Source organism: Amblyomma maculatum, chromosome 1 (genome assembly GCF_055883805.1).
Source record: "Amblyomma maculatum isolate TAMU_Amacu chromosome 1, ASM5588380v1, whole genome shotgun sequence".
Taxonomy (NCBI): Eukaryota; Metazoa; Arthropoda; class Arachnida; order Ixodida; family Ixodidae; genus Amblyomma; species Amblyomma maculatum.
In genome coordinates, this window is record NC_139344.1 from 254,439,533 (window position 1) to 254,461,036 (window position 21,504).

The 21,504-nt window shown below is 43.9% G+C and overlaps 1 protein-coding gene across 1 annotated transcript; it reads left to right on the top strand.

Moving 5' to 3' along the window:
• Positions 1–4,235: 4,235 nt before the first annotated feature.
• Positions 4,236–20,604, top strand: LOC146206259 (uncharacterized). Its single transcript, XM_084590877.1, has 4 exons — positions 4,236–4,443; positions 5,155–5,270; positions 5,336–5,992; positions 20,115–20,604. The coding sequence occupies exons 1-3, from the start codon at positions 4,404–4,406 to the stop codon at positions 5,987–5,989; spliced, it is 810 nt and encodes a 269-aa protein (XP_084447003.1). The 5' UTR covers positions 4,236–4,403; the 3' UTR covers positions 5,990–5,992; positions 20,115–20,604.
• Positions 20,605–21,504: the final 900 nt, after the last annotated feature.

A 21,504-nucleotide genomic window follows, 5' to 3' on the forward strand; every position in this document is an offset into this window, starting at 1 on the left:
ACAAAAATCCTCCCCTTCTCTGCCTGGACACTGCTGTGGAGCCGCAAAAACCTTTGAAAGTCCACGCAGCAACACAAGAAAAGCTTTCAGGCAGCTCAAGTCTAGAGGGCTGAGTGGCTGGGTACTCAATTCCTCAGTCATGGATTAGTGGCGTAGCCCGGTGGCAGAATATGAACTACTTCCAAGATGGCGACCGTAGAACCGCCACCTTAACCGGAACGGTGCCGACAGCGACCGCGGCGGACGGGCTACGGACGTTGCTCCCATGGTCGTCATACATTGTTTTGGCATCGGCGCCACAGCAGACGACGCTTCCTGTAGTCAGTGCTTAAAGTCTGGCTCCATCGGAGGGGGGTCTCTAGTGGTTCTAGCACAGGTGGGAAGAGAAATAACGAGGGAGAAAGAAAGCGCCTGGTAGCCTGCCTCGCACATCGTCTTTATACAAATCTAAGGGGAGAAATGTTTTTCTTGGGTTTTAGAAAATATGGTAATGGCTTCTTATTAAAACTAACTGAGGAGTTGCTGGAACAACACAGAAGGAATCTTCTGATGACCGCTGATATACCGCTGACAAGAAAAAAAGGTGGCCGCCTGCTTCCTAATTAGGCAGTCCTTATACAATTATTGAGCGCGGAGGAGTCTCAGACCCCTTTTAAATGCTGGTGGGAGGTCTCAGACTCCCCGAGATCCCCCGACTTTAAGCACTGCGGCGCGTTTCTAACAAGCGATTTCTGTTTTTCTTATCTACAAAATTGAAAGAAAAGTGACACACATGATTAACAAAACCCCTTCTTTCCAACCGCCGAATTTCATGCAATTTGAAAACTTTTTCAGCTTAAGCCCGCGCCCTGCCCAGGCCCGAAAATGAAGTGCTTTATCTGACCTCTGGGCCAGGCTTTCGGTAAGCCCGAGTCCGTGCGGAGCCCTAATCGTCCCCCACAAGTGAGCTTGCATGAAGCGATGCATGCTGGGTAATCCGCCATGATGATGTCGCTAGCAGTAGACGGCGGGCAGCGCAGCCAGACTGAATTGAGCAAGTGCCTTGTCGTTTTCGACGGTCCACCGAGCAAACACGCATTTTTCGTGCGCTGCCCTTACGTGCGTGAAATTGTCAGCAGATTCCTGAATAACGTACGCGTCGACGCTGTGCCCGAAAAATCGGTCGCGCTATGGAGAAATGCAAAGCAGTGCTACGCGAGCCTGTTCAAGCTACGCGAGAAAGACTGACTGCACTATGCGTCCGGACCTGGCCGCCCGTCGACATCACCGACATTCATGATTTCGGTTCTGGCGAGTGGTTTGATTCTTGCCCGGATTGGCGTCGATCTCGTGTGTGTTGGCCCGTGCGAGCCATTCCCGTCGGTGTCGCTAGAGGAATCATTTGGCTTCTCGCCCTCGTGCAGACGTATTTTTGGAATCGTGAAGAACCTGCAGTCGACCTGTTCAATCGCGTCAGCATCGTCTGCGCGCACTACGCGACCATGTAGACGAGGCTGTGTGGCAGTGCCGTGCTGCTTCGTCTGCTGTAAACGACAATATCATGACGGATTACCCAGCATGCATCGCTTCATGCAAGCTCCCTATTGAAAGTCTTCCGCGTTAGTAGCTCTCCGTACATCTGCACACTGCACAAAGTTTCTTGAGTCTTAAATCGAGAGCCAGAAAATGGCCAGGTAGCTTGACCGCCCAAGTTGCTGCCATCTCGCCAGAAATTATTTTGTTAGTAACATCATCAGAAACATAAAGGGAGCTTGTATGAAGCGATGCATGATGGGTAATCCGCCATTATGATGTCTTTGGCAGCAGATGACGCAACACGGCACAGTCACGCAGCCTCATACATGGTCGCGTAATGCACGCAGACGATGCTGGCGCGATCGGACAGGCCGACTGCGGGTTCTTCACGATTCCAAAAATACGCCTGCACGAGAACGAGAAAGCAAACGATTCCTTTAGCGACGCCGACGCGAATGGCTCGCAAGGGCCAACAGACGCGAGATCGATGCCAATCTGGGCAATTATCAAACTACTCTCCAGGACTAGAAATCATGAATGTCGGCGATGTCGACGGGCGGCCAGGTCCGGACGCATATTGCAGTCAGTTGTTCGCGCGCAGCTTGAACAGGCCCGCGTCGGAATACTTTACATTTTTTCATAGAGCGCCCGATTTTTCGGACGCAGCGTCGACGCGTACGTTTCTCACGAGCCGCGTGTTTGCTCTGTGGACCGTCGAAAACAACAAGGCACTTGCTCAATTCAGCCTGGCCGTCTGCTGCCAACGACATCATGGCGGATTATCCAGCATGCATCGCTTCATGCAAATGTTGCTGTAGGTGCTCCCCTATAGTTATCCCAGTTGGCAACATGGCAACATGGCTGATTTTAGAGCCACGCTACAGCCACGCTTACGGAAGTCGGCAGCAAACGCAAAAATTGGGTAGTGGTCACTTCCCGAAACAGAAACTGACCGTACGAGATGCGCAGGAAGATCGGTACAGAAACGACGCTGGCCCAGAGTCCCTAAAAGTACTTGCGTCGTTATGCCGGTAACTGAAGAGTGAATTGAATAACTATACCACGACCAAACTGAAACTAAAAAAAAAAAAAAAAAGAGTTCTGAGAGCACTGCAGAGTCTGCAGTGGAGAAATGCGAAAGCTTGAGCGTTGCTGCTGCACCCGGTACATCGCGCATCCCTTGTCGAACACAACCAGCGTTCCGTTGAACGAATCAAAGTTCATCAACGTTTTATATTGGTTTAAAGGAAAGGAAAGACGCAGTGTGTCACTTACGGAATCTCGCTGACACATCTCAAGAACAAAGAGATTTTCACCCTAGAAAGGCTTTCGCCTGAATGGTTGGTTCACAGGAAGGGAAAGGCGCCGGATCTGTCACACTTGTTTCTAGTGGGCACCTGAAGCCATTTTGGGGTACCACCGAGTCCATACGCCGGCGACCGGATTTTCGCGTAATAGGGCTAGTAAAGCTTTCGCTTAAAAAAAAAAAAAAAAAAAAAAGAGAATGCGATCATATACGTTAGTAGGTTAGTAGCCGGAGGAGGAGGAAACTTTATTGAGGAGAAATTGGAGTGTTCTTCGTGAGAGGACCTCAAGCCGCCCCAGGGGTGGTCGTCGCTCGATGGCGCTCGACGACCTCCTTGACCCAGGACGTGATGGCGTGTTGCCGGCCTGGATCAGAGCTAAGCAATGCGGCCTCCCACCGTTCCAAATTGGTAATCTGCAGGCCCTCGGCGGTTGCATATGATCTCATATTTAAACACGATGAGCTCTTAGATCTGCCCCCTGATCCCCACAAAGGGAACATGAGGGGCTGTATTCGCCTGGATACCATTGTGTTAATTTATATGGATTAAAGCACGTATTAGTCTGAAGTTTTCTGAGTAGGTGATTTGCGGAGTGTAGGGTGGGGTTCTGGATATTTCAGTCTGTTGTTTTTGTACCAATTCGTAATTCCTTTGTACGTGGGGTCTCTCTCGCGAGCCGACCTTAGTTCGGGGTGACGCACCTCCCGGCCTACGACGAATCCTCGGGCATACTGGTGCGCCGCTTCGTTTCCAGGATGACCCACGTGTGCGGGGAGCCACAAAATTTTGATCGAACGTTTATTTTTAGAGTGATCAAAAGCCTTCAAAATTTCGGCTGCTGAATTCTGCCTTTTGCGAAATTTCGAATGGCTGTTTTAGAGCCGCTAAAGATAAACTTGGAGTTCGTCGTGACAATAGCTAGAGCTACAGCTGTCTCCTCTGGGGTTCGTGCTTCGTTTATTGTTGCTGAATTTTGTGATACGTGTGATCGACTAGTGCCAGGGCATAGGCTCTCTTATCCCCGTGTTCTGCCACGTCGACATACGTCGTTTGTGGTATATTAGAATAGCGTTTCTCTAATGATTGGGCTCTTGCTACCCGACGCTGCAGGTGATACTCTGGTTGCATGTTTTTAGGTAGTGCATTTCTACAGTGAACTAGAATAGAACCCAATATTCTAGTTCACTGTAGCATTTCGCAAAGCGCGCGTCGCGCCAGCGCCGCCGCGGCGACCGGCAGTAGCGGCAGCCCCCTATGTTTTGACTGGTTTTGAGAAAAATAATTTGCCAAAATAATTCGGCAAGCCACGCAATGCCATATACCATAAAAATGAAAATGTGTTTTAATATTAGCTACTCTGTTATCTTAAAGCTTATTAAAAGGTGCTATCAACTACTCCTGTGGCGTCTGCGGGAACTGCTTCCGCTGCTTTTGCTTCCGTGTGCGTTTGAAACGAGAGCCGAGAGCCTACTGCGATTGCATTTGCTGCTTGAAAACTTGGCTACGTTCTGGTAATCAAGTATAGTTTCGTGTGGTTAACCTGAAAATAAGCAGCATTTTTCATTTGTTGTGAATGCTTGGATGCGAGAGGGTTCTTTTTTGCAATTGAACAGTGCGAAAAGTAAGTATTGTCTGCGTTAAGGTCTATTCACACTTGCGACTAGATGAGGTCGCGCGTCTACCAGTCGCGCGACCAGAGGAGAGGAGCTCGCCACTACCTATGTTCACACTTGCGACTGTCGCCTTCTCGTTCGTCAGGCACAGTTGGGGCGAACGTCGGTAGCGGCCGCTTGCCAGACACTTCAACTTTTTCAGGCGAGCCCGTGCGCATGCCGCGCTCTCGTGTTTCCAGCAGAACGCCAACGACGAATAGACTGTGTCAATCACCGTGGTGTCAATATAAAATGTTGCGCCTGCATGAAAAACCCATTTCTCAAAAGTTCATGGTACCTACCGGATAGTCCGAATATCTTTCCAATCTCCTCCAAGGCCATATCCTTCTCCCTGCCTTTGAATTCCGGGTTCAATTTGTTGAAAAGGTAGGGGTATTCTTTCATTGCATTCAGAAGGTGCCCGGTCGAGTACTCTGGGACCTCGCTGATTGGTGAAATGGTTTGCGACTAGTAGTCGCGCGACTGAAAATTCGAGCAGTGCCCGATCGGCCCGCGGCAGTCGCTTTTCGACCGATGCGACCATTTGCGACTGTCGCTTTTCGACCAAAACGGTCGCGCGACTGCTGCTAGTCGCAAGTGTGAACGGGCCTTTAGTCACATCTATCGGTCGAGCGTCCGGAGTTTTTGTCATGGGCGCTTATTCAGACGCCTGATTTCAGCACATTTAGATACCGACCCGGCCAACATGGATGATGATCGGCGTGATCGGACCCTCTGGTGCGGGAATCTTGACTCCCAAGTTACAGAGGAACTTCTGCGGGAGCTTTTCGTCCAGGTATGTGTTGGCGTTCACTGCAGTGCTTCTTGTGTGCTCATTGTGCTCCTTTCCGTGCCTGTTAGGCTGGACCTGTTGAAGACGTAAAAATCCCGAAAGACAATACCGGACGGACCAAAAGCTTTGCTTTCATCACGTTTGAGCACGCTGAATCGGTAGGGTATACCCTGGCGCTCATGGACGGCGTCTCGCTGTACGGCCGACCGATTCGAATGGAGCGAAGGCCGCAGGCCACAGTTGACAACAAGTACTTGGATATGATGGCGAGATACTATGCATACAGGGACTCCATTGCAGTGCAGAGTTCAAACATGTATAACTGCGCTGACGACCTGCGTCCGTCATTTGCACCTCCGTACCGAGGAGCACCAAGAAGTCATGTGCCTATGGGCATGCCCATGCCTTACCAGCCGGGACCTGCCTTCCGTGGGTTGGGAGGCGTTCCACCAGGCTCCGAGTACTGCCTAAATTCTTCAGACCGCTACCCGCCTACCGGTGGCTACGACCGCTACGGTCGTAGTAAGGATCGCCATGACCGGCGCTACGGAGCTGAGCCGTATGGAAGACACAACAGAGAATTCTGGAGTGAAAAGGAGCATCGCGACACGCGCGGTATGCACCGAGGGCCCGGCCGGTACGACAGGAGGCACGAGGAGGAGCAGCGGTACTCGAGGTCCGACCACAGGCGCGACTACCACGAGAGACGACGACAGTACTGAGACGTGAGTGTGATTCCGTTTTTACGTAAAAACAATTTCTTGTCTTCCAGAATCTTCGTAATACCCCTGTCACATGGACAGTTTCTATCCTCATTGAACTCTATCTACATTCAACTTAATGCTGATCGAGGCTGCCACACAGCAGCTTTCAAGGGCAATCGAGCTCGAGCCTACTTGACTTGAAGCTTGTTCCCCAATCACACTTGAGATTTCAAGCAAACTCAAAAAGGGTCATCTGTGCCCTCGACATCAACGAGCTCTAAAATTTGAAAACGAATGAATAACATATAAATGTATTAAAAGGCATGATGGAACATTTTTAGAACTTTGCTTGAACATTCGTAGAACATTAAGCTTGTGAGCTAATTTTATAATCTCTACACCATGGTCCACCGCCAGTGGAAGAAAAGATGGTGTCCTCTTCGACTACGGCAGCGCGGAAACTGTGGAGCGAAACACTGCAGCACTCATCGACTGCTAGGAAGATAGATCAGATGACCTGAGACGCCAAAAGCGAAATGTAATCAAGAGTTCGACGAAACATCGTTTGGTCAGGTGGTGACATTAAGAAAATTATAGGGTCATTGACCAAGTCAAAGTTTAATAAAAATGAAATGACGTTTCGGAAGCCCTACAGCTTCCTTGTTATATGCAGTTATATCGGAGAAACAGGAAACTGGTACAAACGGTTACAGCAGCACAAAAATGATGTGGCGAAAGGACACAGTGCTACTAACGCTCTGGCCGAACATGTGCAAGAAACTGGACACGCCATCAGTTGGGACGGGGCACGTGTACTTGCCAGAGAACGGATCGCTGCTAGACGATTGTATCTAGTCTTTGATGATTCAGACCACTCATGGCACGCTCAGTCGGACGCAAGAGAATCTACCATCTGATTATGCAAGATCATTACGATGCATTTTGAAGAAGCTATAAACGCATGCTTTATGTCTGGTTTCACCATTGTGAACAAAGAAGCCGTAGGGCTTCCGAAACGTCATTTTGTTTTTATTAAACTTTGACTTGGTCAGTGACCCTATAATTTTCTTTACAAAAGCGAAATGCTTCTGTGTACGCTGAAATTGCGCAATCTTTACTCCAATCTTGCATTTCCTTTTGAGGCTCATTGCGACTGATGGCATACGACAGACCACGAAAAAAATTTCTCAATGCTCATTGAAAACGCCCTTGTAGCACCGGATGCTTCAATCCTTCTTGAAAGCCTCAATGCAGATTGAGTTCAATGAGGATCGGAAGTGTTCATGTGACAGAGGTATAAGGCTGAGGTTGATTTCTCGTGCAGTTTTATTCCGTAAGTTATTGGAGTGGCTAAGTAAATACATAGAAGCTTTCTGAAAATAAATAGCTTTTTTTTTATTTTTGTCTTGGTGTTAACCATTAGTGCATTACCCATAAGGATGGGCTCTTCCTCATTTTGAGCTTAGGATGCACTGCAGTCGTTGCTGAAGTTATGCAATATGGGGAAGCAGTTTTGAGCAAGCTTAAGATGTAAGCATCACGAGACCTGTATGCATGAACTTGACAGAGTCTGTTCGAGTAAGCCTGCCGAGTAAAAAACCAGTTGTTAGATTCATGTATATGCAGTTGTGTCGAGTAAAGTAGGCGACAGAGCAAGTCAAGTTAATCTGCTTGCAGGGCGAGGTTAACTCGCTTGACCCGCTTGTCTAAAAGCACGTGGATGCTGTCGAATCAGGGAATCGGATTGTGGGGATCTCTGGGATCAGAAAGCTTCTGGAGTGGCTTCGAGCATCAGCAAAATTCAGTGCTTTCTAGCCCTCATCAACGATAGGAAATAATGAACGGAACTCTCGATAGTAAAAGGCAATGGAATCAAACACGAACAGGAAGCTTCCACAATAACTACAAATCTCGATGTTAGGTGCCTCTGCTATACTTAACTCGCTAGAAGCGAGTTTATACAGACACCAATTGGGTCGAGTAAGTGTGACCTTGCTTACCTGACGGTGACCCGTTGCTGTCGAGTCCATGTATACAGTGCTACATGCGTTAAGGCAAAATGGTATTGTTGTGGTGCGGCAAGCTGATGAACACGGAGAACAAAGAGAAGACGACCGACGACCGTGAGGTGATTTTAATGAACCACGGCGGGCCTAGCGCGAGCGCTCCTGCCCGCGCCACTGCCCACTTCTTCCTCATCTGTAGCAATATTATCAGAAGGAAGATGTGTCGTCCAGCTATTGAATACGTATCTAGTATTTGCATTGAAGCATGTTGACTTCTGGACAGGCACTGCCTAATGGGACAGTCTGCTGTCGGAGACAGATATAAAAATGTCGGAATATTTTTCAGATTTGCAGTTTTGGCAGGAATCTATATTTTAAATTGTTAAATTCAGCCCGGAGCCAATGATGCCACTGCCATTTTCGAACCTAATAGCTCTGCATGTTGCTGGGCTGCATCACCTGGAGTGTTTTTAGTGCAGTTTTTGACTTTTATACACACATCGTGAAGAAAGAACAAGGACAAAAGGGGGGATACACTACCTTGTTCCTGGGGTGTGGCACGCGGAGTGCCACACCCCACCTCCCGCCAAACGCGGAGGAGGAAGGGAAATTTGTTTTGCGGAGGCTGGACGACCTTGGGCAGGAGAGTGAAAAACCTTTGCGAGGGAACGGAAGGAGAGAAGCACGACAGAATCGGAAGATTGCGATGGCTGTAACTGCGTTATTAGTTCCTCTTTTCAAAAACATTTTGCGGCCTTGTGTTCTGGGGGCTAAGTCTCACAGTCACCGGGGAAGAAAATATTTTCGACCGGAGGGTGGACGAATAAAACATTTGTTACTTGATAGGAGGTTGATTTAACAAAGTTTCGAGCTTTTTTGCAGGAGAAATGGTGATAAGAGTATGCTTTTCTTGGTCAAATAAGGGATAGTAGACTCAGTAGGTTGCTGATGACAGCAGATCTAATGACATTAAATTTTTATGTGTGTGGCATCACTCAGGTGCCATTAAAACTGAAGCACTAAACGTGGTCTTGATGCACTTTATAGGGGCCCTGCAACGCTTGTCCGCTACGCTTTAAATTAATGAATTCACGCAGGTACCGAATCAAAAAGAATTACATGAATTGGTGTACTGGGACGAGAGTTGTTAATAAAGAATGAATTCTCAAAATACAAGAAAACCAAAAGTTGCCCTCAACTCAATTTTCCCGGTCTTTTGCTTTTCCATTTCACTCGCCCAATGACGACATGTGAGGGACCATTCGAAACAACCTACATGAGCACCCCAACTAGTGTGCATTTCTTGGGAGTCCGCTTCTTTTTCTGTAACCCCAGGACTCCCACAATAGCGAGGGAGGGACTGACGAGGTCATTTAATTTTTTCCCGTCTAACTTTGGCTGCATAGCCACAGGTCTACGTGTATAGGTCGGGAAAGTCTTTGATGCAAAATAGTAACCACTGCCTCTGTTGGTGCTTTTTGTGTCATTTGCTTTGCGGTACCTTTGTGTAACGAAAACGTGCTGGATTCATTGACTTAATATACAATACAACAACGCGACAATAAATTTTTTTGATGGATGCAATTTGCAATGCATTTGCTATTTATTCAATCATCAAACACTCAGCCAGTTGACGTTATGTCCGTTGCAAGAAACCACCACTGTATGCTGACACTGCCAGTATCATGACTTTGGTTCAGAAGGAAATTAAAATATTAAACCCCGAAATATGCGTGTTATGACCGGTGGTAATATCATCCCCGTAACTCAACAATTGCAACAAGGAAGCAAAACAGTCCCTTCAAATTATGTTGTAGAACCCTTTTCAAGATCCTCAAGTAGGCCAAATTAATATGGCGTTCTCCTGTGCGGCATCTCTCAGAACCCAAGTCACTTTGGAGTGCTAGACCCCACATGCCATACCATAGCATTATACTTTATGGTATTAAATTTGTCTGCATGGCACTGCTATTATGGTGAAAAATTTGACATGCCTCAAAAGTTTTCTTGCAACTAGTAATGGCTTTTTGCACAGCAGAATCATAATTTTCGCATCATCTATTAAAATGTGTATGAAATGCAGCCTGTCTGTGTTAACAGTGATGTTGCTATCTGAAAAAACAAACAAAAAAAAAACTGGCAGTTATTTGTGACAGATGTCACCAGTATTATTTTATTGATAATTTTTTTATTACCACCGAAACATCTTAAAACTAAACATTTAATGAAGCCTATGCATTTTAAGATGAGTGACTGATTTCAAAAGCAGGGTATGCACCAAATGAGCGCTTTGGCATGTACAGCTGTTTTCTCATGTTGGAAACCAGATAATGTCAAAGCATGACAGGGCAGGCCTCCTGTATTTAGAACTGCCACAAGCACGTGATAGGCTCACATTTCCACGGGCCAGCATGCTCCCTTTCGTATCACTTTTACCTTTTACTATTAAGCAACTTCTCTTTCTTCAAAACAATCAGATCTTGTGCATGAATGCTTCCCAGTACTCAATCTCACTCTAATTTAGCTTCAGTGGACATTTCTCCTGCAATAGGGACGAGGACAATTTGTTGGGCCTAGTCCATTTTGCATAAGAAAAACACATCCATTGTTAAAAGTGCTTGGCTCATAGGCTTTGTTGTTCAGCCTTATAGCAGGGGAGTTACAGTAACCGTGAAGCTCCAGGACTACCTTTGGGTGAGAAGGAAGAGGTCTGTTCGGCTAGCTTTATTTTAACAAAACAAGATAAGCCCTTGTGCAATTCATGCGGACGTGAGCTAACAGTCATCCACATTTTACTCACATGCAGACAGCTTGAACAACTAAGGAAAAAACATTTTCCACTGTTTTACAAAGAGGACATTCCACTTCATCCAGCGTTGCTTTTAAGTGAAAAACACTCTCGTTGATTTGTCCTGTGTTTTTAGGTTTTTTAAAGAAGCAAATGTTCTAAACAGAATGTAAGTTTTAATTACGTAAATGCAACACTCTTAACCTTGTGGTTGGCACATGATAGCCTAAGTTGCTTATGCGCCACTAAACCCAACACAACACAACACAACACTAGCTAGAGAGAGTAGGCAACAGCTGCCTCAGCTGAGTTCAACAGCACAGGGACACTTCTGATGTAGTCAGGTGACTGACCATTGCACTCTCATTGTATCTAGTGTTCTGGCCAAGTTGGGATGAGGAGCTCAAGGGACTATTTTTTATGTACAGATTATCATGCATTCCACGTGGATACAAATTAGTTTGTAATGTATTGTCTCATGGCTGTCATGAAATAGTATAGTTAACCACACACTCCAGCATTTCTCATTGTAGTTCGGACCTGCATGCATCTGCCACATTCATAAAGTGGAGGGTATTATCAATCTGAAGTGAAGATCTATCGGGACACCAGACATTAAAATAATGCTGAAGCATGTCTTTTATATTCTAGCAACTGAAGTACTGTCAGACCTCATTAGTACGATCCTCATTAAAATGGAGAACATGAATTATGGTCATTTTTTTTTATGACTAAACCTTCGCAACACATTCCAGCCTGCTATGAAAATTTTTTGTTCGAACAGTGGTCAAGGGGAAGGTGCATGGTGCCCATTAGGGCCCTTTTAGGTTGGTTTTGTTAATGGTGAGGAGAAGGAAATCTCCGCAGTTCCAACCAGATGCTTAATGTTCTGCATTTTGAGTGTAGTCGGCGAGAGGAGTGCATTTGAAAATAGCGATTTACTCAGTTTTTGTCTTTTCTTTCTATGGTTTCAAGCACTGTAGTGCAAAGTAATGCAGTCGATGCACCTCACCATTGTCCTTATTGCATCAATGGCTACAAAGACAACTGTTCTCTTTGATGCTTTTGCCACATAGGAAGCCATGTTCAGCATCTTTCAGTCTGCTAAGTGCTGATAGGAGTAGCAGTGATTTGTGGGATGCAGACTGTTGGGGTAGAATATACGTTTGGTTTGGTTTGGTTTGTGGGGTTTAACGTCCCAAAGCAACTCAGGCTATGAGAGACGCCATAGTGGAGGACTCCAGAAATTTCGACCACCTGGGGTTCTTATGTGCACTGACATCGCACAGCACACGGGCGCCTTGCTTTTCGCCTCCATCGAAAAGCGGTCGCCGAGGCCGGGATTCGATCCCGCTTCCTTGGGAACAGTAGCCGAGCGCCCTAACCACTGCGCCACCCCGGCGGGGAGGAGATAAGTACTTATCCATTAAATGCCTTTAAGCGTATCATAAACCACTAGACACCCCAAGTTGCACCACACTATTTTTTTTTATTTATTTGTTATACCTCAAATACCTCGGTTATGGGGCATTACATTAGGTGTGGGCATGGCAGTTACATACTGATGGCCTCAATCTTTTTCTTGAATTGGATGGAGTCGACAATCTGCACAGCTTCCACCTTGAAAATCGTTCCAGTCCCTTAGATGATTTGACAAAAAATCATCAGAGATGAGTACAGGTTCTAGCAGGGGCAGGGTAGATGGTCTTCTGGTGATCATTTCCACTGGAAAGATGGGTTGACGACATAATTGATGCTTCTAAAGATGAATGATAAAACTTATGAAAAAGGCTCAACTGAAACACTTTTCGTCGTGATTCAAGACTAGGTAAAGAGGCAGAAATGTGAGTAATCGAAATAAATAAAGTGGGTAGTGCGATTTTGGATTTTTTCTAAAGTTAGAGAAAGGTTTGACAGATGAGGATCCCACACGGCTCAAGCAAATTCTTATTTAGGTCGGACAAAATTTAAGTACAGTCGTGCTGAGTTAATATGACCCCTGTTAATATGGACGACCCGAATTATGGACAGTTTTTCTGGGGACGAGACGTTTTCAGTGTATTTATGCCTCGTTAATATGGAAACTCGGTGTCTGGACAACAGACAGGGAAAGAATGCACACGGCCCACTTGGGCCCATGTATTTTTGTCTCGGCAATATGGACAGTGCTTGCAAAAAGCAGAGGAGTCCGAACGCAAGTTAAAGAAGGGCACGCCGCCCGCAAACCTACGTGACAATCGATACGGCCGGATGCCTGAACGAGTCCTGTGGGGTTGGAAAGAACCAAAGCGGGCGTGTTGCCGTTTTAGAGGGGGGAGCGTAACAGCGGAGAGGAACGTACACAGCAAACTAAGGGTCGGCGTAAGAAAGACCCCGAAAGGAGGGAACCAGGAGATTTCTGGGTGCAGCGGCAGTGCCATTGCAGCCGGGAAAACAGCAACATGTGGTTGCAATAAATTCTGCTGAACATGAACAGAGAGGCCGGTAAAAGCGTAAGAAAGAAATGACAGGAAGAAAGACAGGTGCCTACAGTGGCAGCGGGAACTGAAGTTTTCTTTCCCAAAGCACAGTATGTGTTCCATGAAGACGTTAACGCTTTTCGGTGAGAGTTAAGACACACTCACAAAGTAGAGCGACAAAAGAAAGGCGATGTACGAGCACGCAACTGAGACCGGGCGTCCTGTCCTGGACGCGCTTCCCTCTTATGCTCTTGCTTTTCGTCCCTGTTGCGCTGCCGAACTGTCACATTTTGACAAGATCTGAGCTCTTCGTAGTCGGCTAGCCGTCGTTCTAGACTGTACTTCAGCTTGCAGTGTTTGTTTTATAGGAGCACATAGAAACGGCGCCAAGAAGATAGGATGTTTGATAGCCCTCTGCATAGCAGCTTGCCAACTTGACTCTTTCACTTCCTTACGGAAACAGTACAAGGCAAAAAAGAGAGAATTAGAAGAGCGGAAAGGCAGAAAGGTTAACTAGGCCAGAAAGTGCAAAGCATTAGGAGCTTGCAACCCTCAACTTGAGTCTGTGTTTTGGCATGGCGGGAGTTAAACGCAATAGAACAGAGCCGAACGTAGGCGCGAAGCAAGCAATCTGTGAATACAAGCGGCAAAAGCCATCTCAGTCAATCGAAGCCAGGCTAGTATCGACAGCTCGGCTGTTTCCTTGCCTCAGAAGAATCTCAAGCAGCTACTTAGCGTCTACTTTGCTCAGTGACGCGGCCATTTTGGAAATGGCGGTGAGTAAAGAATCGGACGCTGATTCATCGGCCAGTGAGGAGTTCGTGCTCGAAAGTTCGACCAACACAAAGCCCACCATCACGTGTGTCATGGTACGCGCGTCGCTTCAGACTGCACTACAATTTTTCGAAGACATCAATGATAAGGATAATGCATTCAAAACTGCCGGTGTTCTGTAAAATTTTGAGTCCAGTGCACACCGTTCTCTGCAAAAGCAGTCATTAATTCATTTTTGTCGATAAACTCCTTTTCGTTTTTATTCATGACTCGTTATTATGGATAACTCGCTTTATGGACAGTTTTAGTCTGAAACCAAAGTGTCCATATTAACGAGGCACGACTGTATGCTAATACGTAATGGAAGGGGTAGCAAAACGAAGATATTTATGTAAAAGGCCAAGCGTGAAATTTGTATCATTAATGATGCTCATTACATGTGACAACCATGTTAGTAGGAGATGAGTAGGGGTAATGCCCAACAAATACTTACAGGTAAAGATTGAAGACACAACGGTATTGAAAAAAATGTATTGATAAGGAATGCGGGATTGTCAGCCATGAAAAGTAATCAAACATGTTTTAGTAGCATTAAGAGACGTTAATCGATCTTTGCACCAGGTCTCGATTTTTTTATAAGATCATTTTGAAGAATGAGGGTGTCAGTGTTCTTAGAAATCGTGTGGTAAATTACACAATCATCAGTATATAAACGAATGTTAGAGGCAATTTAGGCAGCAGGCCATTGATGTAAATGAGGAAAAGCAAGGGTCTGAGCACTGTGTCTTGAGGAACACCTGAGGTAGCTGGGGAATAATGGGACGAGTGGTTGTTAGCATAAATGAATTGTTTGTTAGTCAAAAAGTTTCGAGTCCACTCCATCACTAAATGATTAAGGTTTAGACGTGAAAGTTTTAGTAGTAATCTTTTATTGGTACTTTATTGAATGCTTTCTCAAAGTCTAGTAAGGTTGCAAACAAGAATGCTTTGGTCAAAGTTAGAACTAAGGTCATTAATAAAAAGGGCTAGCTGGGCATTGCAAGAAAGTCCTTTAGGGAAGACATGCTGGTTAGGGTGGAAAAGCTTAAGCAAAACAAGAAATTTGACTGTGTGAATAAATAACATGCTGCATGAAAGGACTATAGACACCTAATTTTTGGGTTCGTGTTTCATCATTTGTAATGATGCCTAGGATATTACTGTATATGGATCACTATGTCACATTTGCCTATGACTGCTGAATAATTTATAATCGAATTTCTTTTCTCACCTGTTTCGGTTTCAGCAACCGAGCGATGGCTGTGGCGTCACAGTCAAGTCTAGGTCACGCGAGGGATGAAAATACAGCAATATAATCATTGCTGTGTCATTTGAGTTCACTACAATGATAAACCACCTTGCCTCAAGAACAGAAATCACTGTAAGTGAAGAGTGAGCGATTATATCGCTTTTTTTCATGCCATGCATCAAGACATGGTTGTGATGTCACAGCCATCTTTTGGCTGTAGAAACTGAAACTGGTGAGAAAAGAAAATTCAATTATAAATTATTTAGCAGTCGTAGGCAAAAAATGCATGCGGATCGATATACAGGAATTACTTATGCATAATTAACAAGAAGAAAAATGCTACCGAAATTTGGTGTCTGTAGACCTTTAATTTCAAGCAGATGCTTTTGAGAGAAATAGAGTGATAGCTTTTATATAAATAATATGAACCTTTTTTGGGAACTGGGGGGCGATGTTACTAATTTTCCTGCCTTGCGGAAGAACAGCTGATGATGAGTACTGTTAAAAAATGCGGCACAGAATGTTGCTTACAATGTTCTTAGTATTTTTAAAATTTTAGAGTTCAAGTTATCAGTACCGAATGAACAAGACTCAGTGATTCATTTAATTTCATAATTGCATTAGCATTGCACAAAAGGTCTTGCATAGCTGGGTGATTGAATACAGGGATATTTGATGGCACAGTTAGTGATAACAGAGCAGAAAAGGTATTACAAGTGCTACTAATTTCATGTTTTGAATTGGGGTTATTGTCTTCATCAGGTATTGTTAGAGCAGGGGTTCTCAAACTGGGTTCCGCGGAACACAGGGGTTCCGCGGGCTGTCTTCTTGTGTTCCACGAGAATCCTCAGAGCTCAGGGCAAGCACTGCTCTCAAAGAGAAATTTAATGGTGAAGGCTTGGTGACATTTTGGATGGGGACTGCTCCACTGTTTCCATGCCTCTTTGAAAGGGCAGTGGACATTTCGCTTCCCTTTGCAACTACATATGCATGTGAACAGGGATTTTCAGCCCTCGCCTATCTGAAGAACAAGCACAGGAGCCGTCTTGACCTGGTAGCTGATATGAGACTGGCTCTGAGTGCGAGTGAGCCACGCTTTGACTTGCTCTTAAAAGGGAAGCAGTACCACCCATCACATTAGTATTTGTATTAATCTGTGCAATAAACATTTAACCTTTGCAACTCTCTTTGCAAAAATGCACACGACAACATTGGGGTTCCCTGCAACTTATTGAAGGCTTTTGGGGTTCCTCCAAGCAAAAAAGTTTGAGAACCCCTTTGTTAGAGGCATGTGGCGTGCAGGGTTAATAGTTTTCCAAAATTTTTTGTTGTTGGTATGTTGGTAATACGGAGGTAAAAAAAGAATGTTTGGTTTTGTGCAGGCATAATAGTGACTGGGGTGGTATTCTTGTAGTTGCCAGAATTGTGTCTAATGTCAACTTCACTGGCTAGCACTATATATGAAAGCAGACCTTAATCGTAGCATTAAAAAAAATTCCATCTTTGCAATTCATCGTTATGGACAACTCGCCTTATGGACACTTTTACTCGAGAACCAAAGTGTGCATATTAATGACACATGATTGCAGTTGTACGAAAACAGGAAAGTGAAGAAAGAAACAGGACAAGCATTAAGTCTTGTTTTTGGTATTAAACCTTCTTGTTGGTGAATTGCACTTTTTGTCGTGCTTATACTTACTCAGATAAGTAGAAACATAAAAAAATGAGCTGCCCTTTCTTTGCTAGGAAGTCGCAGTAAAATAACTAATTTGGTCTTTTTTTTATTTGTTTTTCAGTTTTTTTTTTTTTCATAATACTTCGGTCTCCTTCTGCCTCCTAAAAAAATGAAAGCAAAAAGTTTTCTGTATATGTGATTGTTAAAAATTTTGTGCAAATAGTGGTTCTGATAAGGCGAGCACATCAATTCAAAGGGGAAAATGCTGCTTCGTTTGCTCCATTCTGCTCCAAAACTTCCGAACTGGCTGTCTCAATGTTCTGCCGTTAAATTTAGCAGAACACAGGCTTTTTCCCCCACAGTGGGCCTCATTGTATGGCCTACAAAAAATATGATCAGATGCAATTCGATTAAGCGACTGTGAGAAGCACAGCAGAGCGGTAACATGCTGCGAGTTGTCTTAACACGCTACAGAAGCTGTCATAGTTAAAACAATGGCAGCACTCCAGTGGCAGAGTTAAAATGCACCTCGAACTGGGCCTAATATATATAAAGTTCTCATGAACTAGAAGAGTATAGAACATGATACATGCTTGCTGGAAAGTAAATTTAAAACAAGACACGAGTAACTGGAAAGAATTAATTAAAATGCCCTGTGCTCTTGGCATAGCATCTTCTCCCAGCCTTTTGAATCGCTGGTGGGAAGAGAAGTGAAAGCAGAGAGGGAAATAGTCAAATGCGGGCTACTCCAAGCCATTAGGAAGCTTGTCCAGCAACAAAGAACTGCATGGGTTTTACTGTTGGTTCTGCTGCGAGAACAAGCTGGTACTTTGCCATCGAGCCTGTTTGTTAATAGCAAACTTGGAGCATTATGGTGGTGTGTCCACAAAAGTGCCAATCACTAGAAATGTTCTCAGGAGTGTTGCAAAACCATGAAGGGCCTATCACCAATGTGTTGAAATTAAGGAAGCCCCAGCGTTACTCATCTGAAAACATGAGGAGCCGGTGGCAAAATATTCACAAGAATCTGAAGGAAGAGGAGGCTACCCTTGAGTGTTGTCAATTCTTCCTGAAGGAATACTGACTAGGGGTCAGGAATTTATCAGCACAGGCATTGGATCAGATCGGAGAGGATATGCACAAGGTAGAAAGCGAAAATGTGTTGCTCATTGGTGGGAACTTGAGACTAGTGATGGGGCTTGAGCGCATCAAAGTGGTTGACTTCAATGTTTGTTGGACCTGTCCAGTCAAAATAGTCAAAATTTTAGTCAAACTTAATGCTTGAAGCGTAGGAGCAAGCATTCGGTTGTCTGCTAGTCTGTTTCAAACTGTTGCTCAGGTCAGTTTTGCTATTTTAAGCATCTGCACATGTTTTGGCTGTTTGTCTTGTCTTCTCAGAGATACGTGCATAGTCGGCAAAGCATTGAACATTGGATAAAAGGTGTTAAATTGAATATCTTTGAATGCCAGAAATAGAGAGTTGCAGTTATTAAAATCATTTGACCTTGGAAACATGCTCCAAACATGATTCAAATACTTTCAAATGGCTTCAATACTGCTCGCTGAGCTGCTCCAAAATGCTCAAGCCTTCTTACACCCTGCATCACGGATTCAGCGGCTTTTGAACAACATAAACCCCCGCTCGTAATATTATCACGCATTACTTTGAAGAGGATTGGTCACAGCTTCTGCTGATTGCAGTTTCACATTCCTCTGACTTATTTCAAAAACAGACAAGGAGATAAGCGTTTCAAATGAGGTAATAAACATTAAAGGGTTCTTGTGATGTTAATCGAGCATATAGCTTTTATTCGATTTGAGTAGAATATTGTAATATTTTCCAGAAAAGCTCATTTCTGGCCAATAGTGTCGTAACGCAGTAGCAATAGTCAACAGCAGAAATAAGGCGGCAACTAAATTGATTACTGCATTTCTTTTTGAAAGCATGTTACGTCTGAACTTAATTTCTCAGTACTACTCGTCTAAGTGCTGTATACTTCTGACTACTTCTGACAGGCTTGCTGTCAAAGGGAATTAAAGGGAACACTACTTTTCAAACTCTGCCCAGAAGGCAGCAAAAATTAGAGAACAAAAAGCTGGTTTACACACCTTCCTACCAACAAAAAAACATGGGAAGTTTTCAGTGTTGAGTTGGTGAGCTGTACCCTGTAAAAGTGCACAGCTGTGGGTTGCCCTTGCGAGGCAATGATTGCATGCAAGCTTCCACTGTGCATGTGCAAGGCACAGTTTCGATTGGTAGTGCCTAGTCTCACCACTGAAAGAGGTAAATGAGATGTGTTTTATCTGATGTTCTTATTTCTAATTTTGGTGCAGTAACTTTGCATGATCTAATGGTAGCAAGTCTTCTTGCACATGTTTCTGGGGTGAATCAGAAAGACCTTTAACCACAATAAAAAGGCAGTGCAGTGCCCTTGAGGTTGATTTTTTTTTTAATTTTTTTTTAATTCATGTTTTCTGCAATTGCTACCCCTCATGAGTTGACATTTCGTCATTATTTTGCTCATCAATCCTGATACACTCAGGATTGCAATAAAGTACTTGATATTTATGTGTATATGCACATAGTTTTTGAAAGTCATCTTTGTGTGAGAGAGAGGGGGAGTTATTATAATTTTAATGTACTGTAGCGATCCCGTGTTCAAGCATCATAGAGGAAGTTGGCACTTAGGTGAAATTTATTCTGAATCGTTCTGTAAGTGCAGAGGGGATTCATTCTTTTATTTTGAAGCACCAGTGAAAAAGAATCAGGCAACCAAACGGTTAAGGAAAATAATTTTATTAGAGTTATGCTTGTTTCCAGTTACGCTCTGGCTCTGTGTTGCATATCAGTGGCATGTTGCTCTTTTTCTTTTCGAATGTCTTCTGACTGTTTTAATTCTATTTGTTAATTGTATTTCAGTAAGGTGAAACATTTCCCTCTGGTATGTCTTCACTGGTAGCACTGGGTTGAAAATTGTGTAGGAAGCTTGCTAGGAGCTGCCTAAAGCAAAAGTATGCTTGGCATATGTTGCCTGTGTAAAGTATGCTCAGTGACTGTAAGGAGCATAGAAGGCTAGATTTAGTATTACTTTATCAGCTCACTTGATGATTCGTTTAGCTGATTTTATATGGTGCTTCTTGTTTCTCTTGCAGTGTGTCTCTGTAAAGAACATCGGTACATCTGGTTGTCATGGACTTTCAGTGTTCATAATCCTGGCAACCTTTTTTCATGTTGGTACTGCAGGTACATTTTTGTTTGTCATGCCCTTTTGTTGTTTTTGAAAGTGACATATTTTTTTTTCATGTTTGTACCTCAGGTACTGCCCGCATTCAGGGCTCATTTTGTTGCAATTGTTGAACATTGTGATAACTTCAACTCAATCACATCACGTACATAATGACAAACTTTTTTTTTTTTTTTATCCACTGCAATCACTAGGGTGGTGAAGCATAATGGCTCCTTTTTTTTTTAATTTCGTTTCTCTTTCTCTCACTTTCAAGTCTAGTTCAAACGATGCCATGTCCTGTGTTTGTTGCCTCTGCTTCATTGGTTTCAGACCCAGTTAGGGTGGAGGCTTTGTGTTTGCTTGGAAGCTTGGGGACATGGAGAGAGAGGAACAAAGACAAAAAAAAAAAAAAAGAATATATCATTGTTCTGTTAAGTGGGGATGCTAGGCTAAAGGGCTGGTTGTGTGTGCATCTCTTTCTTTCGTCCTCGTTTCTTTGACTGGTTTTTCTCGTAATTAAGAGGGTTAGCTTAGGAAAATTATTATAACCTCTAGGTAGTTACTTGTGCAGCATAAGGCCAGTTGTGAGTTTTTTATGGCATTTTTAGCTTAGGAAAATTATTATAACCTCTAGGTAGTTACTTGTGAAGCATAAGGCCAGTTGTGAGTTTTTTATGGCATTTTTATCATCATCATGACATTTTCTTAAAAATCTGAGCACTTAAAAAACAAACTTCATTTTTTTTCTGTTTTAATTATATCAGATTTTTTTTTTTTTCTTAGAGAATGATTAGGAATCCAAAAAGTACCTCATTCTATTCTCAACAAAATTTTAGCACAGAGACCACCTTTAAAGCAGCCTTCTTGTATTCTAACTTGAGGATTCACTCCACGATCAATTTTTTGTCAGCTCTGCTTAGCATCTTGAAATCAGCATTCATGGGGGCCTTCGGTGGTGAGTGAGCCCCATCTCACAAAAAAAAAAAAATTAATTTGAAATTTTTTCTGCCATTGGTGAGAAGTTTATGCGTGCACAATCCAGAACAACAAAAGTAAAAAAACACTTTTCTTTTTCGATGAAAGTTGTGATTTTAGCCCCGCATCCCCCCTTATACCAGAGCTCCTCAATACTACCAGTTGCGAAACTTCCCATAGGGCCCATGTATCAAAAAATGGCAGTTTTGATTGGTCAAAATTTGGGTGTTTACGAATGGTAGCGACACCCGCGGTGATTAAAGGAAACTGCGTCTAAATTCCAAAGTCTGATTATTGATAAATGCACAACCATTATGGAAAATAAAATTATTTGTAGACTT